General features: G+C 45.8%; 1 protein-coding gene across 6 annotated transcripts in view; it reads left to right on the top strand.

The window, feature by feature from the left end:
• Positions 1–26,390, top strand: part of NDRG3 (NDRG family member 3) — a 68,757-nt gene that overhangs the window by 40,724 nt on the left and 1,643 nt on the right. For 5 of the 6 annotated variants that reach the window (XM_068913050.1, XM_068913053.1, XM_068913055.1 and 2 more), the window contains 12 exons: positions 13,086–13,191; positions 13,973–14,093; positions 14,591–14,653; positions 14,983–15,043; positions 17,348–17,434; positions 17,996–18,052; positions 19,116–19,219; positions 19,700–19,765; positions 21,553–21,604; positions 23,055–23,102; positions 23,803–23,838; positions 23,928–23,979. In XM_068913050.1, coding sequence (XP_068769151.1) covers positions 13,086–13,191; positions 13,973–14,093; positions 14,591–14,653; positions 14,983–15,043; positions 17,348–17,434; positions 17,996–18,052; positions 19,116–19,219; positions 19,700–19,765; positions 21,553–21,604; positions 23,055–23,102; positions 23,803–23,838; positions 23,928–23,979 — 853 coding nt within the window. Of the gene's footprint in view, positions 1–13,085; positions 13,192–13,972; positions 14,094–14,590; positions 14,654–14,982; positions 15,044–17,347; positions 17,435–17,995; positions 18,053–19,115; positions 19,220–19,699; positions 19,766–21,552; positions 21,605–23,054; positions 23,103–23,802; positions 23,839–23,927; positions 23,980–25,871; positions 25,911–26,390 lie in introns of all 6 variants that reach the window. The other variant, XM_068913049.1, reaches the window with a different exon arrangement.

Below are 26,390 nucleotides of genomic sequence, written 5' to 3' on the forward strand. Positions count from 1 at the left end.
TCCGTTTACCATGCTGGATTACCTTGCTGCCTTCCTACTTGGCATGTGGATCTGCAGCCAGTGGCTCTTTGTTCTCTTCAGCTGCAGGAGGCTGCTGTGTCTGTGATGTTCTGCTCAGCACAGGACAGGCTCTCATTGCTGTATTGCACTAGTGGTATGGCCGGGAGGATAGAGCTGTCAACAGTCTTCTGCCTGCTTCATGTGATAGTTTAATAAAAGTCTATCGACGCAGATGATTCCAGAAAACCTTCTGCAGGCCTGTGCAGAACAGGAATACAATAAATACAGTCATAAGGAGGAGTCTGTATTTTTCCATCTCTTGATATAGGACACTGAAAGCACATCTCGTCTGGGCAGGCACATGTCACTGCACTGTAGCTTGATTCCTTGTGGGTTTTAAGGTTATCTTTAAGCCTGTTTTTAAAAAAAAAAAAAAAACCCTACAGTGCTGTAGCTTTTGCATCTGGTCTCAGAAGTGGCAACAGTGTTGGAGAATTTTTTTTCTCTGTTTTGAAAAGGTAGATAATGGATTTAAAACACTTCTCTGTACTATCTTGACTCTGTCTTTCCTTTTGCAACTTCACCAGCTCTGGCACAAGTACAGCATGCTTCCATGCAGGCTGGGGGAATGGGTAAAATAGGAGCAGTGCTGCTGAGTGAGAGCATTAGGGAGTACAGGCACTGCCTACTAGAGGCCTGTCTGCCCTCATTGAAAAGAATGTAAATATACTGCCTGAAAGTCCAACTGCATTAATCTTTACTGCAAATTCTCTGAAGTGCCACAAAAGTTCTGGGTTTGCCCATGCCTACCTGTCTGCGAGCAGCATGGTTTTGGGAGCAGAGCGAGTGGCAAGGTAGGAAGGTGTCCCCACAACAGAGGTGTGCATCGCTGTTGCTTTTTTCACAGAATCACAGAATCGTTTAGGTTGGAAGGGACCTCTGGAGAGGTCCCTTCCTCTGCTTTCCTTTTGCAAGCAAAGCATCTCTGCACCCTTCTTTAGTGAATGCCCCAAATTCAAAGCTGTGTTAGATGTGCTCAGCGTGAGGCCTGGAGCGATGGATGCAGCAGGTACTCAGCTCTGCGTGCCCCTGCCATTGTCCCAGCAACCAGGGTGGCTCTGTGGCCGAAGTGCAGGAAGAGCAGCAGAGCAGCCGTGTGGCCCAGGAGAGGGGCTCTCAGGGCAGCACCAGTGGGCCAGGGGAAGGATGTGCTTGTTGCTTCTCTGTGTGCTTTGATTTAGATCAGCAGTGAGCTAGTGACCATGGCAACAGTTGAGAAGGAGACAAGATGTTCCTTCCAGGAGTGCTCTTGTTAATTCATTTAGGTTGTTTTTTTAGCACCAAGTTACACAGTGTCTCTTGTGACTGTAAATGTCTCAGCCTCACCTTACTCTGCTGCCTCTCCCTACAAGGTGCCTGACTTGTCCAGCCCACCTTACCTGGAAGGTACCCAAGAAGGGCTGGGTTAAATCTCAGTTTGAGATCTCTTAGAGCAGTGGTCAGTTGGGCTCCTTGGATTTTCCGCCTCAGTTGCTAATACAAGGAACGGTACTTAAAGTTGGAAGATGAGCTTTTGTGTTGTCCTGTGTGCAAAATTACTGCTTCTTTTTAATTTGGTAATGGCACTGCCAGCTACCATATTCAGGCTGCTGCAAAACTAGTATGACTCTGCTCACCTGTGTTTGAGAAGGAGGAATTCCAAATGGTAGCCATGTGAGGAAGGTTTACTAGCACTTCCGGGAGAATGGAGATGCTATTGTATAGAAAGAGATTTAAAAGCACTTAGCTTGGGTTGGGAGTATGATTTATCCAGAATCCACAGGGAGAAAGAGCTTTAGGGAGAATCTGAATTTTACAAGAACAGGTATAAGCTGGTCGCAAATGCATTGTTTGGTAATTAGAAGATGATGTCCAGTTACAGTGGAGTTATGGATCAGTTTCCAATAGGAGTAGCATCTGCAAGGAACCTAACTAGTTTTAAGATGGAATTTAGTGGGTTTATGGGATGGAGTACGAGAGCATAGCATCAGTGATGTAAGAGCTTTATTCCAGACCTTTTTATATTTCTAATAAAGTCCAAAAAACTGTTTTAAGTGTGAGTAAAGCTGTGGCTATGCATGGGTCTGTAGCTGCTTTAATGATTTGGAACCTACTCATTGTATAAATGAAAATGTCCCCTTCAAATAGGTTGTGGTGGATAGAGCTGCTGTTATGCACATTCATTTTAAGTGGAGTTATTTTTTAGAGAACAGTTTTGCAGGTTTGGTCTCATAATATTAAAAATTTTGGTCTTCAATTCTTACCTTTTCCACATGAACAAATATGGAAGGACAGAAGCTTGTGGAGCAGCATCCGTGGATATGTCATTAGTTAGGACCAGCAGTCTGAAAGGGTGGGGATCAGTAGTGGTACAAAGTCCAGCTGACTGCCTATTGCTGGTGGCATCCTTCAGGGTTGCTAACAGTGGGGCCAATACTATTCAACATATTTATTAATGACCTATCTGGTGCAATAGAGTGCACCCTCAGCAGGTTTGTGGACGATACCAAACTGTGGGGAGTATTTGATACGCTGGAGGGCAGGACTGCTATTCAGAGGAACCTCAACAGGCTGGAGAAAAGGGCTTGTGGAAACCTCCTAGAGTTCAGTGAAAGTAAATGCACAGTCCTGGTCCTTGGAGAGAGTGACCCCATGCAGCAGGACATGTTGAGGGCAACTGCCAGGAAAGCAGCTTTGCAGAAGAGGCCCTGAGGATGCTGGTGGACAAGAAGTTGAGCAGGAATGAGCAGTGTACCCCCACAGCAAACAAGGACAACTACCTCCTTCCTTAGCAAGAGTGCAGCCAGCAGGGTGAGGGAAGGGATTCCCTTTATTCAGCGCTGGTGAGACCCCATCTGCAGTGCTTGGTCCAGTTTGAGTCCCCAGGATAAGGCAGACGGTGACATACTGGACCAACTTCAAAGGATGCCACCAAGATGATCGGGTTGGAGCACAGGATGTACGAGGAGAGGCTGAGAGAGCTGGCTCTGTTCAGCCGTGGGGAAGGCATAGAGGGGTCTATAGTTGCCTAGTGGAAGGGTGTAGAGAAGACAGATCCAGACTCTTCTTGGAGGTGTGCAGTGATAGATACAAGAGGCAACAGACACATGTTGCAGAAAGAGAAATTCTGATTTGATACTAAGAAATTTTCTCTCAACCTGAGGTTGGCCAAACTTTGAAACAGGCCCAGAAAGGTTGTGGAATCTCCATCCTTGGAGATACTCAAAACTTGACTGGACAGGGCCTTAACTGATTGATGTTTGTGACTGGGATGAGTGTTATCCCAGCTCAGGAGCATGTTGCTAGGAATCTTATTCAAGTGAGCCATTTCTGTGAATTGTGTAGCACCAGGCACACAGGTTAAAGCTTCAGCATGTGCTACTGTTCAAGGTAACATGCTGGTTTAAGGTTTGCAGGATGTTTCCTTCCTTTGGGAAGAAATGGGTGATGCCTTTGTGAACTTCCATTTATTTCCTAGGGTTTTCAGTTTTAAGTAAGTTGCCAGGACCAGATCTGGACAAAGTCAACATTGCAAACACATCCTTTTGCTCCTGAGGTTGGTTACTCTGAGTTAATGTGGTGTGAAGAAGCTTTTAGCCTGTCTACGACACAGCTGACTTACGGATACCGGTGCCCTGTTTTTCTCATACTGCTTATCTACAAGTAAGCAGTTAACCCTGACAAATGACAGATTGCCTGGGCATCAGTTAAAACAACCCCCATATAATCTTACAGTGAAACAACCCCCCCATATAATTTTACAGTGAAAATAAAAAGGATGGATAGTGTGGTGGGTAAGGGGTCTTTATAAATATTAATCTAAGTAATTCTCAGAAATAAAGTGTATTAACCTAAATCTGAGACCTACATTTTACTTGAAAGCTGTGTAAACCCTCATGAAATCTAGGCTTGGCTGCTTCTTACGTTAGCAGGCAGATGGTGGATTAAATGGTCTGGGTGGCTGAAAGACAGATGGTGTGGTGACCTGCACGGTTAATAGAGCTGTGCTTATGCTTTTATTATTATCTGTAGACCATTTTTGGCTGCTTGAGAAGTAGGTGTTCTGTTTAGCCTAAATCTCTCCCCCTTTTCCAGGTGTTTGCTTTAAATGCCGATGAAGGCATATGCTAATACATTTGTAAAACTATCCAAATACTTCTGGGTTATGCTTTCAATGTGGCATAAGCTAAGGTTTAATCTGATCCCTCACTAGTACTCTAGTAAGAACTCTGCAGCCTCTCACCCACCTGGAGAGAGAGAAGTGTTTTGCTCTCCAGTATACTCCGTGCAGAAGAGGACCTGGGATATGGAGATCACAGAATCACAGAATGGTTCAGGTTGGAAGGGACCTCTGGAGATCATCTAGTCCAACCTCCCTGCTCAAGCAGGGTCCTCTAGAGCACATTGCCCAGGATCACATCCAGACGGGTTTTGAATATCTCCAGCGAAGGAGACTCCACTACGTCTCTGGGCAACCTGTTCCAATGCTCTGTCACCCTCACAGTCAAGAAGTTTTTCCTCAGGTTTAGGTGGAACTTCCTGTGTTTCAGTTTGTGCCCGTTGCCTCTTGTCCTGTTGCTGGGCACCACGGAGAAGAGATTGGCCTCATCCTCTTGACACTCCCCCTTCACATACTTGTACACGTTTACGAGATGGCCTCTCAGTCTTCTCTTCTCCAGGCTGAACAGGCCCAGCTCTCGCAGCCTTTCTTCATAGAAAGATGGTTTGGGGATTTGGCAGGATACCTGCAGAAAGCTCACAAGGCGTAGATGAAGTGGGAAGGAGTAGGTCCAGGGCATGCAGAGTTCAGCTGGAACAGAGAAGACAAGATATGATTAAACCACGGAGGAAAGAAATGAAAGCTTCCCTGTCCAAAAATCTGCTATCTTACAAAGCGCTACTGGAATTAATTGAAAATGTAGAGGTACTTGGTGTCATCTATACCCAGCGTAAAAGAGCAAAATGTTTGAAGAGTTGCTCATAGAGCTCACCAAAGAATTCTTTGCCACTTTTTTCCATTGAAAGTATAGTTTTTCAATAAATAGATGTTTTTACTGATTTGCTTTTATTGCAGACTTTTCAATCTGGATTTTTAAATGTGCTTACCGTTGTACAATCTTTTTTTTTTTTTTTTTTTTTTGCTTGTTATGCCATAGGAAATGGTATTCCGTTATTGAGATGTTATTGGAAGTATCACATCGTGTGTGCTGGCTGATGTCATTGACAAAATCAAAATTGTGTTTATCTTTTTTAACAAAATCATTAAAGCCATCTTGTGATTGCTACGCAGTGGCCTTGAATATGAGATGCTTTAAAGCATCTTCTTTTTTTAAAATGAAACAATATGAAACTTTGGCACTTTGAGGAAGGATTTGCTTTCTCTCTACTAGGGGAGCTGTTCTAACAGCACTGCAACTTTTTGTCTAGGACATTGAAGACCACTCTTTTTATAATTTGGACATTGAGTTCTTTTATTCTCTTGTTCAGAGTGCCAGAGTGAAATTAATTACAACACAGATGATGTCTTGATCCAGAATGCAATGTTTTTTAATGTCTAATAAATTAAGAGCTGCTCCTAATCTTTTTAAAACCAGTATGTCACAGCGTTAAGGGAATGTTTTTGACAATTGCTGCCATGGCAGCAACAAAAAATGTAAAGATCCAAAATGTAAAAATGAAAATCAAATTTAATTTTGAAACATTTTTTTTGTAATTGTTATTACTCGGGAAGCTTTTCTTCTGATTCCCCCCACCACTGTCATTCTACCTAAAAACTTCATTTTCTGTAAAATTCCAGTGTTGAATTCTAGACAGCTTTAGCTAGCAGGAGTTAGACTGAAACGTAATTTTAATTTTATTATATATGAACATAATTCTTCCATGGGGTTTACTTACATATTAGCTTTGCTTTTTGTATGCTTGTGACAACAGTGTACTAAGGAGACTGATTATGAAGATGTGATATTTGAAGGTCCTGTGCTTTATCTTCTAGCCATTGAATTCTTACAGCAAAGCAAATGAATGCCCCTTAGGTTGAGAAAGGGATTCTGCCTCCTTCCTGCCTTCAGAAAATGAATAGTGCCGTTGCACTAATAGCGATTGATCTGTTTCCATCTGTTACGCAACACCCATTAATGGTATTTCAGAGCAACTAATGAGTAATTGCAATACTAGTTATAACTAAATCCAGTTAGTCTCAGTTCTCGTTTCCAGGGACGCTGCAGGTTTGGAGATGCGGAACATGACCCTGCTTTCTCTTCAAGAGATTTTAAGATGCTCCTAGTCTTCAGCAAGGCACTGAGTTGTAGTTAGGCACATCACATCTGCATGAGGAACATCCTTGGCTTCGGAAGTGAAGTGTGGCCCCTGGCTTATCTTCCAAGTTGCCTCTAGGAATTTAAGATGGTCTGGGGCCAAGCAGACATACAAAATCTTTTTAGATTTGCCTGTATATTAGCACAATCAGATTCTCTGTGTGTAGTCTTGAGGTTTACGATGACGTTTTTAAAGCATTCCCTCCATAGTTTGTTGGATACAAGTAGGAAGGGGCTAGCTCAGGAGACTGCATTCTGAGGCAGTGGAAAGTTCGAATCTGGATAGTCTCAACCTACTGTTTTGGTGAGTGGATTGGGGGAGGAGTAGGACAGACCTCTTGCCCTTTCAGGAGAGAGGAGCTAGGAGGCATCATGCTGTGGTTATTCCTCCAAAGGAGGGTTTTCATCCTCTTTTTGTGGGTCATGAAGGGGAGGCAGTCCGGTGAGGTAAGAGTGCTTTTGGTGTGTTGGAGAAGGGAGATTTGCTAGAAGGCAGGGTGAGGGGAGGAAGGGTTGTAGTTTCTGCAGAATGACGGATTGGCCGTGTGTCTGCAGATGTGGCACCTCGAGCCCACAGTTTTGGTTATGGAAGTGGGCTATCGGCATTGACTTACCTTATTTGTAGCCCATGAGGAAGGCTGAAAGCTGAAAATCTACTGACTCAAAATGGTGGTGCAGAGAGCTGGCAAAAACTTGGGCAGATGAGATCTGATCTCTAAGTGGTTTAATTCACTCTGAACTATTAGGGATCTAGGCGGTTCCAATTTCCCTCGTTAGCTGGGGAAGGAGGGGAGGATATGGGATTTACACTCAGGGCAGTAGTAAGAATCACCGTTTTATGCCTAAGGCCATGCTGGCTGCCTTGCCCATGACATTGAATGCTTTATTGGAATTTAAGAAAGCTGTGACTTTAACTGTTGCTTGTAATGCATGAGTAAAGCAGATCAGGGAAGCATAGCCCTACCATTGCTCCCTCTCCAACATGTAGGTGTTAGTATTAGTTGCTTAATTGTTTTTGGTCTTAATGACATGTTTTTAGGAGTTTGGGTTCTCAGATTTGGGAGAGCAAACCTAACCTATCGGGAATACTCGTATTATAGGTCACTTGATTTCAGTTCACTTCACTGCAGAGCCACGATCTGCTCTGTAGCAGGGTCTGTGTTTTGGAGGTGACTTTCCATTACTCTCTGGTCTGACACAGAGCGCTAGAAAGGGTTAAAGGTATGCTCTCGATCCAGCCTTCAGCATCATGTGCCTTTGGAATAGCAGCACACGAATGTTTGCATATAAAGTAATAGGTTGGGGATAACCCAGCAGCACCTTTGTCCCCTGATGCTTTTGTGTTTATATAACCAGATTACACACCTCGTTCTGCTGCTCTTAGTTCTCACCCAGTATTTCTCTAATTTAAGACTTAATCCAATTACACAAAGTACTAGAAACCATTGCCTGCTTGCATAGATCATGTTGTGTTTGCTATTAATAAATTTCTGCTCTGTATGGAAATGAATAATTTAGTTCAAGATGTTGCTTTAAATCTGATTTAGGCTTGCTTCCCACGCAGCCGTCTCCTTCAGCCCCACTATTTCAAAAATAATTTTGCACAGAGAGGAGGTGGTAAGCACTTAGATACTAACTGTGTTAAGGTCTGTGGTACTGTAATGCTAAGAGTTACCAGATGGTGATGTTTCACAGTCTTACAATTTTTTTTTCTTAGCTTATAGTCATAGTTTGTGTTGTTGCTTTAGCAATGCGTAGAAATTTGAGGGCAGCTGTTGCAAAGAGCAAGATGATCTAATCTCTACTTTAATCTTTCTAGACTCAGTAGCTTTGAGAGGTTGTCCCCAGGAGCATGCTGGAATTGTTTTCCACCTTTGCCAAGGCAGTGGCAAAGATGAGAAAATATATCACAGTAAGAATAGCTATAGCCACTGTATCATTGAGAAAGGAGGAAACCTGACCCGATAAATTTGTGTGTCCTCCACTGCAGCAGTGACAGTGGCAGTCTCTTCTGTTTTAGGTAAGTCAGTAAACGTATTAATAAAGGCAATTCAGCTGATGCAGCCCATGTGGATTTCCAAAAGACAAGGCCCCTTACCAAAAGGCTCTTAAGGGACTTAGGTGGCCATGGGATAAGAGGAGATGTCTTTCATGGGTAAAATACTGGTTTAAAAAAAAAACAGTAATCATTTTTCACAGTAGCTTGAGATCACTAGTGGAGTACCTTAGAGAGCTATGCTGTGACCTGTGCTGCTTTAACCTATTCTTCAGACGCCTGGAAAAGGTGTCGGAAGGTGGAATCACAAACTTTTTCTGCCTTTGGATAAATGTAAAGTATGCACATTGAGTAATACAGTCCTCAACCGTGTATAAAATGGTGAGCTCTCAGCTGATGATAACCCAGATGAATAAGACCTTAAAGTTATGAGAGGAGTAAAAATGTCAGCTGTGGGCTCATAGCTTTCAACAAAGAAAATCAATTCTTGTGAATCAGGAACAGAGAACAAAGCAACCTCGTTGTGCTACTGCATAAATCCACAGCACGCCCACGTGTGCTTGACGTACTGCCAGCCCCCTCGTCTCAGAAGGGACAGAACGCTACTGGGAGAGTTTTGTTTCTCCGTTTTGCTATTCTCCAAAATGCTTCTGTAACAGGACCAGCCAAATAGGCCAGAACGCGTCAGCCCGGATGCATGAAGGGGACTCGCAAGAGGCTGGCTGTCAGGCCATCGCTCCCATGGATTAGGGAAGTGGGGCTTGGTTGTTCCCTGTCTTCCAAACCAAGGGCTCAGGGACCTCACATAAAACGAACAGATGTAAGATGGGGCAAAAAGGAATCATCATTCCTCACACCACACAGTTAGACTTTGGCTTTTCTGGTCATAGGGCGATGCAAATGCCAAGGGTGTATGTGGCAAGGCGTGACAGTGCAGTTCACAGAAGAGAAAGTCACAGTGACTAGTAAAGGTGAGGGCCACACCTCTAACTCAGAAAGTCCCTTTTGACCTGCAAACTGTTGGAGGTTGGAAAATGAATTAGGGGAAAGTGTTACTAGATGCAACAGTTTGAGGAAGTATCACTACTTATTTGCTTTATTTTATTTCTCCATAAGGCACCACTCTCAAAGTCAGAATACTGGGCTAGATGGTCCTTCGATCCGACCAGCTACAACTACATGCCTCCTTGTCCTCCATCATCGTTTCTGTTCTCATGTGTGCCCCAAGGGAACTGCTAATTTTTGAAGCACTGGTTTCCAGCTCTGATTTAAGTTGATCAATAGTAGCTGCCTGTACAGGACTTATTTGTCTGCTCTGTCTCTCCAGCAGTACACTGCTGTTTGGCATATGTGCGTCACAGGCTTTGTGCCTGCAGCCAGCAAGAGCAGGCTGCTGAGAGTGAAGCTGCCTCTGCTGTTTGACTTCCTATTTACAGCAAATTGTCTACAGCTGCTGTTTATTTTTTATCTATCGTATGACCAAGTGTAAAAGATAAAATCTCTTTAGAGAAACCTCTGATAAAGTTTCCAGTCCCCAAGTGAAAATTATCCGTTATCTCAAAACAGAAGAGTAAATCATCATCTTCTCTTGCCTTTACCTCCCTTATTTTGCAGAACACATTTATTAAAAGCTGGCTACCTCCTGGTCATATCTTTCTCACCTGCCTTCTCCCATCTCTCCTTCCTTTACTACAAACCTGATTACTATTCAGACCATTACTGGAGTTAGACAGCTGCAAGATAACAACCCTTGAATTTCCGTTCAAGCTACACTGGTGCAACTTGTCAAAGCTGGCCTGAACGGAGAACGGAAACAAAGAATACAGCGTCTGCGAAACAATGACTAGCGTCTGATAGGAAGTAGAGTATGAAAGAAGGAAAAATAATGTAGAGAATTCGGCATACAGACACACTATGTTGAGCAACTGGAGGAGTACTACTATAATTGAAGGATTAGCTAGGTCCATACCATTCAGATTGGGCTGATGCATGCTGGTGACATGAAAAACATCTTCTCAATAAACTCTCTCATTTCCCAGCATCTCAGTTTATACAGTGTGTAAAGTCAAAGCAAGTGGGAGAGCAATGATTGATTTTTAGCTCAAGGAAACTTTTTTCTTTCTCTGCTAGAGAGCTAAGAAAAAACCCAAGCTCAGCTGCTAAAAACACAAAAATTCAGAGTGTAGCAAAGTAATATAAAGCACATTGAGGTGCTTGAATAAACCATCTGAAGAGAGGTGGGTGTTTCTAGTACCTTGTCTAAGTCTTTCTCCTAGTGGAAGTGCGTGTGACACTAGTTTGAAGATAATTCCAGAAAAGACAGTGTACTGCTGATATTTTTTTAATATGCCATCAGCTCTTTTGTTGATTTCTGTGCTTTTCTTGCTGTTCACTGTTTGAGTTTTGTGCTTCTGTTTGATAGTTGACCTGTTGCTGCTGCTTATAAAACCCTCTCTAGTCCTCTGGAGGTGCAGTTTTATGAGATGTGAGTCACTAACCAAGCCTCATGCTCAGGGCAGGGTTATTACTTCCACTGCTCCATGCCTCCATGCGCTTCCATTTGGCTTTGAGCCAGCACCAGCGTTTGTGAGACCTCTCTGAGCTTCTTAACTCAATGACCTGGCAGAAATCTAACAAAGTAAGATTAAAAAAAAAAAAAAAAAAAAAAAAGGAAAAGCTGGATAGTTTCCTGCCAAGTGTCTGAGTGAAAGTTGCTTGTGGAAGGGACCAGCAACTGCCAGAGCTGGCAGAGAGACCTGCTTTTAATGGCAACAAGCCATTTGATTAGCTCAGATGCGTATGGAGCTGCAGCTTGAGGTTGCAAGCTTTTCCATGACCTTGCTGCACTTCACCATTTTGGCAGCACGCACTGCAGATTGCCACCCTCTGGGTTCCTCGGCCTTTTCCCAAAAGTTACCAGTTTTGTTAAAGGACTCAATAACACCTATTAACTTCATGAGTGCTGAAATCAGGACCGCTGCTGTGGCTGAGCAACATGTACTTGTTGGAGTACAAAGTAGGACTTTTGCTTTCTAGGTACTCTGACTTTTCCGCATGTGCAATGCAATAGATGTGGGCAAGTAAAACCCAACTGCTTCCAGGGGGAGAGGGCAATCAGAGGTCTTCCACACTACAGGAAAAATTCCTGCCCGTCTTTTTATCTGAGGATCCTTCAAAGCCAAGTAGGGAGAAGGCTTCAGGCTACCTCAGATGATCTGGCCATGGCAGCTTGCTCCTGTTGCGACACTTCTGAGGGGAAGGAGAGAGGCTTTGGAGCCCCCAGGAAGAAAGGGGAGAGGAAGGCCATTCAGTAGAAGAGCTAAATCCATCTGACGTGCAGCGAGCCCTTGGGAATCCCCAGAAAAGGAGTGAGATGAATTTCTGGTGTGCTGCAAGCCAGGCACTTTCACCTGTTCTATACTTGGTCTAAACACTTCAAGTTATTGGAAATTACTGCTTTTTAAAAATTCACACACTGTGTGAACTAGTAAGAAGTATTTTTGAGGTTGCAACGTTCTGTCTTCAGGCTCAACCAAGAGCCAATTTCCTAAATATATATATATTTTTTAATATTAAGAAAATAATTTGTGGGAGTTTTTTCAGGATCTGCAAGTCAGAACATTTCTCTTTGATTTCTGTAGATTAAAGAAAGGACTTAAAGGAACACAGAGTAGCCAGCCATACTGCCATCTCTGCAGCTTTACCAAAGTCTGTAATTATCCTGGTTTAGTATTGTCTAAATGTGATTGCAGGCTAATTTAGTTAAACTCATGCACTTGTGGGCACTTCCTATTTTCATCATTCTGAGGTTGTGGCTTTTATTTCTGTACTGGGTGTATATCAAAGCTGCACCTATAGGTGTCTCAGTCCTCTTGATCCCTTGTGCTAGGCACTATGCAATAAGCCCTCAATGTTTTGCTTGGGAAAAGGCACATAGCTTTGCGGCAAGCAACCGTGAAACACGTCATTTCCCATTATTTATACGTGCTGCTCCACAGATCCCTGGCTGGAAACCAACATAACCTCCTGTATCTGGGCCAGGTGCCGGAGGGGCCTAGGGGTGTTTTAGTATCATGTTACCAAATTTGGCAGCAGGGGAAAAGTCGTCTGCGGTTAAGACACTGTACTCAAACTTCCCTGGCGTGACAGGTCAGGGTTTACAGGCAAGCTGCGGTGAACATTAATGTAGCAGTGTAGCCAAGACCTGATGGGATCTTGGCCAAATGGCAAACCCTACTGGAAGGATGAGGAGGTAAGGCCGCACTAGGTAGGCAGCACAGGAGGGCAGGTGTATGTGGACCTGTATTTTGTCTTTTTAATGCTGTTGAAAGCAAATGCTATGACCTGCTGCCCTGTGAGTGGGCACTGTGCCTTAGCCCCAACCTCCCAGGCAGCCAGGAGGTGGATCTGCAGTCTGTAAAGATGTGATGAAGTCAGCTGTCAGATGTGCCCAGGCCTGAGAGGTTTGTCTCGGCTTGCCTGCTCGGAGGCCACAGAGGACCCGGCGAATGTTTGGGAAAGGGATCTGTGATCAGCTGTGAACATGTCAGAGGGTGGGAGTGAACCTGTAGCAGCTGTAATGTTGGACCCTTGCAGCAGCTGTACTGAGCCACCAGTTGGGGACAGGAAAGCAAGTATAAAATGTGGATGAGGCATTTGCTGCTGGCTCTTGGCTAGGGTTCCCTATAGCCCAGCCAGCACACACAGCAGTGACGCTCCTTCTTCTCTCTCTGTAGGAACATGACATTGAGACAGCTTTTGGAGTGGTCCACGTCACCATGCGGGGCATTCCGAAGGGGAACAGACCTGTCATCCTCACTTACCATGACATCGGCCTCAACCGTAAGCCCTTGAATTCCCAGGACCATGTATCCTTACCCGAGTCTTCTTGCAAAGTGTGTGAAAGTCCAATTCCAAACAAGATTCTGAAGAAGTGGTTGTTCATGATATCTTCATTCGAGTGTGGGGACCAGTTGGACTGGCCTGGATGCTGAGATGAGGCAGGGCATTGTAGGGTAAAAAGATAAAGGTCTTCTCGAGAGAGAGTGTGTGGCATGCCCACATCTGTTCCAACAGCCCTCAAAAGAAGGGCCAGGGTGGAAATGGATCCACCCACCACACTACAGGGCTCTAGCTGACTTGCTGCACTGTTTGACAGAGCTATTCACCCCGAGTTGCCACAAAGCATCTGTTCCCATGGAGGCTGGGCAGGTGAGAAGTCCCTTCTACAAGGCTACAAAACTACTGTAGTGTTGGTAGTGAACCGTCTCCTCAATTGATCTTTCCACATGTCTTCCCACCCCCTGCCACGTAATATTATGCTCGCACAGGTGCTCCTCAGTACGTGCCATGGGTACCCAGGTGCTGCAAGGCCCTGTTTTGCTGGGTCTGCATTCTGGGGTGTCATTTATCTAGTTTGCCTGCCCTCCGGTCATAGAGGTTACTTTGCTAGGACTCATTGCTGCATTGTAGTCCATTAGGAACAGCAGCATGCATCACCCAATGTCCACTGTCCCACAGATTTAGCACGGGGGTTATGCTCATGCGGACGTATGCCCTGATGTTTGGAGGGCAGATCGCAGTAACGTTTCAGTAAACGTCTCATTTCATTTTTTCGTTGCAGACAAATCCTGTTTCAATGCATTTTTTAACTTCGAGGACATGCAAGAGATCACTCAGCATTTTGCTGTGTGCCATGTGGATGCACCCGGGCAACAGGAAGGAGCCCCCCCATTCCCATCTGGGTAAGAGCTCCAGAGAGACCCTTCTAGTTCCAGGCATGGTTGCAGTCTGTTCCCCCTTGGGTGCTGTTTAATCCAAATGAGACTCTTAGGCTGAGCTGGGTGGGAGGCACCTTTTGGGAGCAGAGGAAGTGGGCAGATGAGGAGGCTTCCCAGGGCAGGCAGAGAACCCTCCTGTTGCTGAGGCCTGGGTAAGGCCCTTGCTAGTGGAGAGTGCTGACACCAGCTCTCTGACTTAAGCATGAGCCCAGCACGCTGCAGTCTAGCTGGCATTCCTTGCTTAGTCTGTCCATCCTCCCACCGAAGCCTGACTGTGCAAACACAGCTCTGTGTTAGTCTTGCTCCAAGGGATGGGATCCATGCTGTAGGCTGGACTACATTATCATTGCAAAATAATTACCCGTGCGCATGCCAGTCAGATGTTCCTTGTCTCTCATGCCCTCGGGTAGAACTGGGAGGTATTTGGAGGTGTTTTGATTTCAGCTTTGCTCGATTTTCAGGTACCAGTATCCCAGTATGGATGAACTGGCTGAAATGCTCCCTGCTGTTCTGACACACCTGAAGTAAGTCTCTGAAAGGAAACAGGGTGAGCAACTGGTTACAGCCATTCCTGCACCTCCCTGTATCTCTGCTTGCAACATCTGATATGCTCACTGAGTTGTCTCAAGAGGCTTGAGCATCTCCTAACCCATCTAACCCTGTCTGGTTCTTATACTGGGAACATTGTCTGCCACATGAGACAATTTATGGCTGCTGCATCATGGCTGGATCGTTTTCAAAATGAACCATAAGTGAACAGCTGGATGCAGAGAGGGGAAAGATTTTGCCTCTAGGGATGCTTCAGCTCTGAGCTTAAGATAGCCTTGCTGATTGTGAAATGCCTATATTTCAGCCTGAGGAGCATCATTGGGATTGGACTGGGAGCTGGTGCTTATGTCCTCAGCAGGTTTGCAGTAAGTATCTTTTCATTCCATTGTGACGTATACGAGCTGTGGTCTCCCACTGATCAAACAGACCATTTGTGGGGCGCAAGCAAAGTAGCGGTAATTACAGCAGACATGCAGTGAGAGCTACTTCACATCCAGATGGCTAAATTGGAGCAGCCAAAGATACTCTGAAGCTATGCCAGGTGTGGAAAGATCTTTGAATCAGCAGAGCTCCATCCTGTCTGCTAGGAATATCCAGTCTCAGAATGACTGGATATTTGTAGAAGCACTGAAGATATTCATGTCTTCAGAAACATCCCCTGGCTGCGTTACTGTATGCTGTTTCCAATGTTTGTGACACCAAACAATCTAGTGCTGCGCTGCGCTGCACTGTGAACCAGCGCTGAAAAGAGATGAAGAATGTGCTTTTTCACTGACTGGAAAGAGGATCTTGTACTCCACCCTTAGAGAGGAGAGTGATAGCTTTATGTTGTTATTTAATTATACATTTCTCCCTGTCAGAGTGTATATAAGCATGTGAAAACAGTGAACATGGTTTAGTTGCCAGAGACCTATCTGAATGTTTCAGGGACAGTGTTAAAAAAAGGATACAGAACTCTAATATTCTCTATAAAATTTATTTTAAGTTGTTGAGTGCAGAGTTGCTGATGGCCACTTTTACATAGTATAGCCACTTTATCATGTAGCTGCCCCTCCTACAAAGATTTCTTCCAATCAATGTTGTGTCAGGGCAGAGAGCCTAGGGCACTCCCAGGCACTGGTGTTTGCTCTGTTCCTTGTCTTGTATATCTTGTGTAATTTTCTCTTGCTAAAGAGAAGATCACTAAATAAGCCTTTAGCCTCAGCTCAGTGAAGTGTCAGAAAGCCCTTGCACTGCTGCCTGAATTGCAGATGTTTTCCTGCTGAGGACACTGTTGTTTCTTTCTATTTAACCAGCAGTAATCTCTGCAATGGAACAGAGAATAGAGGAGCTGTAGTAAAATTTCAGCCTTTGAGTGAGCCTAGAGCTTGAAGTTCTCCAGGTGTGTTCAAGTTCCATTTTTGTGATCACAAGCAATTCTCAAAGTATTTTGGGCCTGTGCTCACGCCTACCCCAGTCCAAAGTAAACTGCAGGATGCTGGGGATGCAAGCGGAGGGAGCAGGTGCCTGCAGCCTGAGCAGGCCTCAGGGGTGCCCTCTGATGCTCAGGCATCTGGTGCAGCTGGGACTTCCCAGACCTCTCTCTGCTCAGGCTGCAGGCATTCTGGGGACCTCAGCACCAACTCATGTGCCCTGGAGGCAGGTTTCTCCATACCCTGAGGAGGAAGCAGTCTCTCCATGGAGATCCCTGCTCTAGAATTTTCCCACAGTCAGTACTGATACCCACTGCTGGCGTAAAGCTTTGTATTTAATATGGGCTCTGAATTTAGTGCCTAGAAACACAAATCTTGCTGTTTAGACTTGCAACAGCCTCAGCAGCTTGTTATCCAAATAGTTCAGGGATTCATGCTGAGTGGAAACCCAGACTGAAAGCATGTGACCCCAGGAGGGGTCAAGATGACTTTTCATGAGCTTTTGATGTTGCTGTGGTCACCCCAAATGGACAGGGAACTGCAAAGCAGTGCAGGAAAAGTGTGCTGCCCTTGCGTTCTTTGGACCATATTCAGATCTGTTTCAGCCCTTCTGTCAGTGTCTTAACCTTGAAAAGATTATGAATCAAGGCATTGTATCAGACAGCCTGTTCTGAGATTTTGGGATGCCATGGCCCAGCAGTTCTCCAGTACTAAGATGCCTTAGAGATGGGGCTGATTGCTTTCTCTGAGTTTCTGTCCTGGGAGTGCAGAGATCTCCACTGAGGGAGGACTGCCTTCTCATCAGGGTATGGAAGGAGGTGCTCTCAGGGCACAAGAGTTTCTCCAAGTGCTGCCTCTAGCTGGGGATGCCAAATTGGAGCAGAGAAAGCCACTGCTTACAGTCCTATGATACATGGAGCCTGAGCAGAATCAGGTACTCTTTGGCTGCACCAGACACTTGGGTGACCAGAAGACACTTTTGAGGCTTGCTCAAGTTGCAGGTGCTGTGTGAGCAGTTGCTTCCTTTGCGCCAATGACAGTCCTTCCAGAGAGTAAGGCCTGACTGGGAGCCGGCTTTGTGCTGGGCACTGAAGAGGCCGCTGGCAGCCCAGCACAGTGGGAGCTCACCGCTTTAGTCTTCGTTTTACTGTCTGCCTTTTGCAAGAAGTGTTTCAGCTGCTGTGCCTGCCATTGACTGATGTGTATTTCTGTGGATTGAATCATCCTCCTCAGCGTGCCTGTGCTCTCTCCCTGCAGCTCAGTCACCCAGACTTGGTGGAAGGACTTGTGCTTATTAACGTCGATCCATGTGCAAAGGGCTGGATTGACTGGGCAGCATCCAAGGTGAGATTTTCCTTTTCCTGTGTATCTCCTCTCTGCAGTGCTTAATGAACAGTATGTAGACTAAGAAGAAAAAGGACAGAGTACAGGAGTTCGACAGTTTATGGCCGAAACTGCACAATCTAATCTCTGTCCTTGCTGTGTCCTCAGTCTGGGTGTAGTACAACTTCCACCGTAGGAGCCGGAGTGGATGCGATCATGTGTAGATGAAAGATCTTGCCAAATTCCTTGACGATGAGTGACTACTGAATATTCAGCTTTCCTCTGAGTTAGTAGCTGTGCTTGCAGGCTCGGTTTGGCTGAGGTTGAATGGATCTTTTAATTGTTCTGTAATTCTGGCCACTTACAGTTATTAAGGATTCCAAGTTTCTGGAGAGCTTGCATGGGCTTCTTTGGAGACTTGCACACTCATGCCCCCTAAAAGGCTTGAGGCATTTGTTTCTTAATGTCCTTTGAATAGTTTTCCTTGTTATTGTCATTAATCTGAGGAGTTACTTTGGAATTTGTAATGAAACAGTATTTTCCCGTTCTTCTCCCTCCTCCTCATGTGTGGTTCCTCTTCAGTTTTCAGGCTGGACAACCAACATAGTGGATATTGTCTTGGCACACCATTTTGGCCATGTAAGTAACCAGGAGCTGTTAATGTTGCCCATGCTACTGTATGTGGAACTGTACTTTTTTATGCACCTGCTCTGAAATAGCTCTAATCCACCAAATAAGGGCTACTACAGATAGTACCATCTTTGCTGGGCAAGCTTGCATCAGCACTTTGCGCGCTGGGGGGAGCATACACGTCCTGACACCTGAATGTACCATCCTGTCCACACTCCAGATTTGGGAAGGAAGGAAGTAATGTCCCACATGCTAGTGCTGCAGAACTCCTTTCTTTGTGCTGCCAAGCCAACTGTCTGCAGAAACGAGTGGCAGCTGGTTCTTTGTGGATACACATAGCCACACTGAGCTGCTGGTAGAGCACAGAAGTGCAGGGGGTTGACCAGTGGGATGATGTATGTGTCCAGATGCTGAGCTGCTGCATTCTCCTCTTCCTCTTCCCCTTTAGTTTCAGTAGAGGCAAACCAGTGCTTCCTGAGAACTTTGTGCTGCAACAAAGCCTTGTGTTTGGAATTTGTTAGCTCCCAAACAACAAGGTCACAGAGCAACTGAAAGGGTTTGTGCCACATGCACATAGTATGTGGTGTGCAGCAGATCAGTCGCTGACCTGAAGCCCTCCTGTAACGTCACACGTCAGCACTGCAAGGGGTCACTTAGCTTCCTCCTGCTTAGAGCACACACAGTTCTTGCCCCACTTTTGGGCCCCTTCATTATACATGGTGCTTCCTTGCATTTCCTTTTCTCTCTCTTTAATCAGAATGCAGTTTCTTCATAGAACTGAGTGATGCAATGAGATTTTCCTTTGGTCCCAGTCTTAGGACTTGCCTATAAAGTTTACTTCTTTAATACTACTCTTAACCGAAAATCCGTGTGTAGCAGAGGGAATTTTACCCATATAAGCATCAGTGACGCTCAAGAGCCAACTGACCCCATCCCAAAGATACCTTTATACCCCTGCACCATCATGTGCATTAGTCTGTAAAGGTATAGTCACCTTACACCGTATTGCACTTAAACAGTCATGTAAAAAAGATAGTATTCCTTGTCTTTCAATTCTTCTGTTTCTGTACAGGAGGAACTGCAGGCAAATCTAGATTTGATCCAGACTTACAGGCTCCATATCGCGCAGGACATTAACCAAGATAACCTTCAGCTGTTCCTCACCTCATACAACAGGTACAGGATGTCTTTTTGCCTGCTAGATTCAAAATTGCTCCCATACCCTCCCTGCCACTGGGGGCCAAGGACAAAGTGCACAAACAAGAGGGAGCAGGTGAGAAGCTTACCTGCTCAGTAGTTTTATGACCTTATATATTATTCTAAAGGATCTTACGTCTTATGAACCTCTGTCCTAGGCTTAGTCCTCAGCCATTATCCTGAGCCAAGCTCAGCCTCATGCCTGGATGCAGTTATTCAGAACCAATAAATCTTCTCTCTAAGCACACAGCAAGCTTGCAATCAGTGCATGGATCCCATTTTCTGATGGTGACTACTGCAGCTCCTGAGCAGTTCCTGCTCATGGCATAACACAGGGAGTGTGTAGTAACCTGTTGCCTGGGTGCTGGAGCCAGCACACACGGTTAGATTTTGAACGTTCCCACTATAACTGGTTTCCTCTGTTGGTTTGACGGAAAATTTTTCTGCTTTGTCTTCCAGCCGTAGAGACCTGGAAATTGAGAGACCAGTTCTCGGCATCAATGAAAATACAGCAAAAACACTCAAGTAAGTTACTGTGAATCAACCTGTAACAGTTCCATACCATGCGGTCCCTTTTGCAGAAAGGCTGCAGCTTCTCGGCAAGAACCTCTGTAGCAGCACTGGGAAGACTGTTCGGACAGTCCCAGGTTTTGATGCAGTGCTGTCAGCTAAGTGGGGCAGAGAGGTGTCCGGAAGCGCCAGTATTAAGAATGTCCTGGGGTTCTCCTGAAAGCAGGGTCAGAGGAATAAGCATATCCTGCCAGCAGTCACTGCACTGTAATGTGCTGAGCTGTCTGTTAGTTTGATTGTTGAGTATTTTTCAGTAACCCATTTCATGTTGATGTGAGGCAATCAAAAATGTTTTTGGATCAGCTTAGAATGATTTTTTTGCTTTATTTGTAGGGAGGCGGGTTTCTGTTTGTTGCCACAGACCAACCTCTACTCCACCCCCCAAAATTGCCTGCACATCTCCCAGAGATGGCAATGCAGGGATGTGGAACATGTGACAGCTCCCACTTTAGTGGTGACTCATTTGCCTGAGAGGGGATAGCCTATGCAGAGAGCCAGGTATACCTGAGAAGGAACAGACATTGGGCTGGGGATTCAGTGATGACCAGCACGGAGGAAGTAGAAGTAAATTTTTAGGTTGCAAGCAAGAGAGTGGAAGGGGCGAACCATCTTAAGCATCTAGAGTAGGTGAAGGCTGGGAATTGCAGTGCTGAGGCAGGATGCTTGGGCTGGGCTAGAGGCTGCTGCACAGGCTCTGCTGCTGACTTCTTGGCAATTGTATGCACTTCTGCTCCTGCCAGTCCCAGGAAATGTTTTAAACACCCACAGCAGAACCCTCTAGATACTGGCTAAACTGAAAGAGGTGAATTTCCCTGTGTTCTGAGCACAGGGAGAATCTAGCATTCAAATCCTGCTTGGTATCTAGGCAAAGCAATCTCTCTGGCACATAACAGCGCCTAAACTGCTGCCAGCTATAAGCCACAGAGCACTTCACTGTCCACTGAAGTGATTCACAGGAATCTGCCAGCTCCTGAAATATTTCTTGTAAAAGTTTGGATCCCTGTGCTGATAGACTTGCCTCTCAGTCTCCCAGTTCTTAGAGGTAGTCTACTGGCTCTGTGGTCTGTGGCTCACAGACTTCCTAGTATAATTTGTGTCATCCAATCAGCACACCAAAGAGGGGTCTCTAGTCCGATCTATTCCGATCCTTTCTTATTTTTACCCGTAAATGAATATTCTAAATTCACAGCCGCTTAGTTGGTGGTCTTCTGTGCATGTTTTACAGGCTGAATGTTAACTGTTCCACTAGAATTACCAATGCATGTGGCAAATGGATGTGAAGGCGTAGCTTGCCAACAGAGGCTTTAATATCATGGCATTTCTCAATGTATTCCTGACATCTTTTGTATTTATTTCTAAAATTCAAGCTGAAACACGGTGCTGACCAGTAGCCATCCTCAGTGGCATGAAACACCACTGGATGTGGTTGTTCTTAAATTCTTAACATGTGGACATTCATTCCTGGGAACACACTCCCTGTTGCAACCCAGGATGGTGCTTCTTCCAGCTCTAACCACATCTTTTAACATACTTGTGCATAGTAGTGGTAGTTGGTGTGCATGAAAGGGATGGTATGGATGCATGTGCAAGCCTTGGAGGAAGTTTTGGTATACCAAAATGCCATAAGGCTTATGCTTAGTGTTGCTAACTTTTAATGAGGCTGTTGGTACACAGAGCTCAGCCTCCTTTGAAAGTCCCTTAGAGGCACTGTGAGTAACGTGTCTTTTTGGGGTTTTGGCCAGGTGCCCTGCCTTGCTAGTGGTTGGTGACAGCTCACCTGCAGTGGAAGCAGTGGTATGTATATATGGGCTCTTTCCTTGCATGACATTAGCTCCAGAAAGCCTTTAGCAGACCTGCCTTACCCAGGAATGCTTTGCTGTCGCCCAGAACTAGTCACAAAAAGTGGCTCTTTGTCCAAAGCTCCTCCCTAGACCCCCAGCTATTGAAAACTGTCAGCCACTGGTGGGAGAGGCTAGGCTTGGGATACCCAATGGCCTTGCAGGGCAGGTCCAAGGTGAAATGGATAAGATCTCGATAAGAGTCCTTTTGCCCAAACATCTTGCTCAGGGAGTGGTACAAAGACCTTTCAGTACCCAGTGTCTTGTCCTGAGATCTGCCAGGCTACTGCTTGGAGTTCAGTTTTCAAGTCATGAATTACTGTTCTCTTGCTGTTGTGCTGAGGCTACCTGAGGTTCAAAAATAAGCAGCGTGACTCCAACCCCTGTGGTGGGTAATAACAGATCTCTGCAAATGCAGTGCCTTATAGGGAACGCTCAATAGCAGCTCCTTCCTGTTGTAGTCTCTGCAGACACCTACAACCCACTTTCCTCCCTGTGCAGTTACAAATGTGACAGAGTGATTGGGGTGGATGTTCCTCTTCCTGCCCTTCAGTCAGTGGATGTGGGGCGACCAGGGTTTCGTGAACAAAAGGAGTTTCCTTAAGAAACCTTGGAATAGTGTAGGAGACTCCCAAAGGAGCAGCTTGAACCCAGGAGCTGTGCATGGAGAACTGCTGCAGGGCTTTTCCTGGTCATGACCCGTTGCTTTTTCATCAGTCTTCTGTTCGAACTGGAAAATCTGCAAGTCTGAGGAGCCTGTCTAGCTCTGATTTTGCTGGCATAATATCCCTGAGGATTCTCATGGCTTCCCAGTCCACAGTTGGGAGAGGGGATTTGGCTTTCTGGATCTTGGCTCACCTGTCTGGTTGCCTGTGTTTCCAGCTCATGATAATTTGCCCTGCTGAGGCTGCTTTTCCTGTAAGGCCCTGACCCCCACCTATTCCCTGAGTGCAACGGGCCTACAGAGAAGAGGTGGCTGTGCCACCTTGCCTGGGGGCCTGAATGATCTTCCTCTGTGCTGCATTGCACAAAAGCTGTCTTCCCTCCCAGTCCAATTATCAGAGCCGAGGGGATGCTCCAGTGTTCTGCAGTGCAAGGTAACCTGTTATCCAAAACCTGTGAACTCTTCCTTTTGAGATCACAGCCACATGTCTCAGAACAGTGACATTATGTCAGTGCAAGGTCCCCTTGGATGGGAACACCTGCCATTCCTCCTTGCATCTTCCATTCAGTGTTCTCTTCCTATACGGTGCCTACTTTCCTGCTCAGTCCTTCCTGGCTCCAAAGAAGCACCCCTTGGTGAGGACAGTTCATTGCCTCCAGTGGAGCAGCTGCCCGGTGTTTTGTATTTGACTCTTCAGATTTTGTGTGTGATGCCATGTCCCTCTTTCCTTCTTTGATTTTAGGTTGAATGCAATTCACGGCTTGACCCAACCAAGACTACCCTTCTGAAGGTAAGTGCCGTTCCAGAATCATTCCAGCTTGCTTCTGAGGCCAGCTCTTTTTAGGTGCTGGCCCTCCATGCATTTAGCTTTAAGAGGTTTCTGGGCAGTCATTCTGGGCTATGTCCTCTCCTGCATGGAGACAGACTCAGGAGAACAGAGTTTTTTGCAAGAGGGTCCCTGATTCTCTGCTTTAAAACTTTTTCTCTGTTGTTTTCAACCAGCAAATGCTCAGAAAGACGTGTTGCGAATTGGCAGAGGTACTCTGCCCCCACGCTGCTCTATGTCAGCAAAAACATCACTTTTTGTGGCTTTGTACTAACTAGTCCATCCCATCCTCCGCTGTCACCCTGGAACTTCTCCGTGAGCCAGGCAGCTACTGTACAAAAGTAGGAAATGCCAGGTTTGGGGAGAGTGGCAGGATGATCCAGGATGGCAGAGGGTTATTCTTGGGTTCTAGTTCGTAGTTCCTACAGTATGACCTGAGACTGCTTGGTAATGCAGCTGCTGGGTTCCTTCAGCAACAGCCACCAATAAGACAATTCCTTAGGCCTTGCTTTGGCGTTAGAGTTGAGGTGGCAGAAGTGTGCCTCATGTGACTGTGCAGTCTGCTCCCTCAGCCCCAGTGTGGTAAGCAGTGCTGCCTCATTTCTGTGATTGGGATCATCAGATGGGAAGGATGATTGAACCTCCCTTTCATTCCCTGTTGCAGATGGCAGACTGTGGGGGCCTGCCCCAGGTTGTTCAGGTAAGAAACACTTAGCTCTCCCAATGAATTTGCTTTGTATAAAGTGTCTTGCTCTGCTCATACTAAAGCCTCATCTTCTGTGTCTGCAGCCTGGGAAGCTGACTGAAGCCTTCAAGTACTTTGTCCAGGGAATGGGCTACAGTAAGTGACAAACACACTTTTCTGTTTTGAAGCAGGGTTGGTGTGGGGGAACTCAACCTTTCTGGTCCATCTGAGCCCGTTGACATCTGTGTCCCCACCTGTGAGTTAGTGTGGTTGCCAGGAGATCCATCTACACTAGAAAATCAACTAGTGTGCTAACAAGTGTTAGTTAGAAAAACAATATTATTCCCTGATGTGTGTTTAATTCACAGTGAGGCCAGAGTGGTGACCCCTTTTTGGTTGCTGATGTTGGTAAAATGTTGTAAGTCCTTGTTTGTCCCAGTCAGAAAAAGCATGCTACTAAGGACAGTAAATCTCTGCTGGCTGCATACCTTGTCTGGAGGGGAAGGAATTAGCTGTACAGTGCTGCAGTTGTGATAGGTACACGAGAGCTCTTTTTTTCCTTCTCAGACGTACCTATTTCTTTTAGATTTTCACTGCACTAGGGGTAAACAATATCTCAGATTGCAGAATAGAGAGCTGTGAGCCTTCCAAGATACCCTGCAAGCCCAGAGGGAACTGTGCTTTGATCCAGCGCATGCCCTGCCCTATGGCTCTCTCCTTGTGCTTGGAGTCAGAAGACTGTCTTCTGAGTGTGTTAGGCTGAGAACTGTTTAGCTCCCCTGCCCTCGGTACTCCAGAGATTGGCGGACTTCACAAGAAGAGCTTCTTAGTGCACTAAATCAAATCTGTCTCCATTGCAGGCACCTTGGCACACCTCTCCAACTTGCCTGCCAGGGGCCAGGGCTAGGAGTTCCCTTCTGATGAATGAACCTTAAAAAGCTGGAATTATGGGAGGGGTCAGTTTACATGACCGGTTATCCACTAAGCATGGCCACCATGGCAGCTTTAACACTCCCAAAGCTCACTGGTCTGCACCTGGGTGGAGGTGCTTTGCTAACTCATGAGCTTCAGGGCTCAGAAGTTGTCCTTTTCCTTAGAGCGAGGTGTAGTTGACATGAACACAAGGCTCCTGCTGTCCAGAAGAGCGTGATCCTGCAGAGGAGGGTGCCGTGCGAGAAGGGTTCCCTCAGCCTCACAGACTGAGAGCATTTCCATGTTTAAGTCTGACTGTTGTGTCTCTGGTGTTAATAGAGTCAACAAGTACTGTCATCAGAGCAAGGACTTCAGCAGGACTTTGGGATTCAAATCTCTTGCCAACAAGGTGTGCAGTGCTGAGGGAAGAAAAGGGGTCGTTTTCTACTTCCGGAATTAGTAGCTAGTCCCAGAGAGAGCTGTTTTCCTGACTTTGATGGGAAAGACTGTGTTAGGGCTGCTGAGTGGGGGCCAGCAAGGCCTCCTTTCTCAGAGGAGGGAACAAGAGAGAAACAGATCAGTAGCCTGCTGCTTCTGGAAATGCAGAAGCCATTTCCCCAAGGACTATTCTGGTTACTTCTGCACATTGGCTACGGCAGGTGGACTTGCTGTGCTGCCACTGCAGGTAGAAGGAAATGCCTTGCAGCACGCTTGTAGCAGAAATCTGATGCTGTCAACTTGGGGAAAGACTCCCAAATTTTTGTTCAGTATCTGGAATTGCAGAGTATGCCCCAGTTTCCCTGCCTTGAGGAAAAAACATCTCTGTTGACTTGTTGTGGTGTGTACGGTGGGGAGGTAGGGTCGCCTACCAATGTAGGGTACATTGCAGCTTCTAGCTAGTAAGGCACTGGTGAGATTTGGCCCTGATCAGATCTTCGAGTCAGCTTGGCAACCCCCTGAGATGCTTGTTAGCAGCTGTTTTCACAAATATTGGGAGCGTTCAATGCAGTGTGTGAGCTGGGAGTGGAAGGGAAAGTAGCTGGGGATCCCAGGAGCAGTGCAGGGGCTAGTCACACCCTGCAACTAATTGGCTCTTTCCTGTATTCATCCCTTTCCTTGTCTCATGTTGTTTCCAGTCCCTTATGTGCAGCTCAGCCACCTAAGCACTGAGTCAGGTACCTTGAACTGTGCATCCAGCTTGGCCCAAGTCTGTGTACCGAGTTGAATGATTCTTCGGGTGCATTGCTCTGTCTCAGCATGTCCTGCTGGCCTGCTATGGGCTAGGCTGATCCATTGTACAATGTGTATGCTACGGTTTTTCACCTTTCATTTGTATTTTGTTGATTGTTGCATGATTTCAGCTCTGTGGTTTTTTAGAGCGAAGAGACTAACTTTCAAAAGGTCATTTGTACAGCAGCTGCCTTAGATTGCACAGACGCTCACCATGCCCGCACTTGCAAATGTTCAGTTACACTTCTGGCATTTGCTCACCTTGGACCTTTTGAAATTGGGCCTTACACATCTTGCTTTAGACGTGCAAAAACTAAATTTTGGCGGTGAATAGTGAGTTTTCTTCCTGAGGGTATAGCTCTTTTTGTGTTTACCCGGCCACACATATTTGAGTGACTGTGATGTTTGCTCTGCGCCTAATAACT

The sequence above is a fragment of the Struthio camelus genome, chromosome 18 (assembly GCF_040807025.1).
Source record: "Struthio camelus isolate bStrCam1 chromosome 18, bStrCam1.hap1, whole genome shotgun sequence".
NCBI classification, from domain to species: Eukaryota; Metazoa; Chordata; class Aves; order Struthioniformes; family Struthionidae; genus Struthio; species Struthio camelus.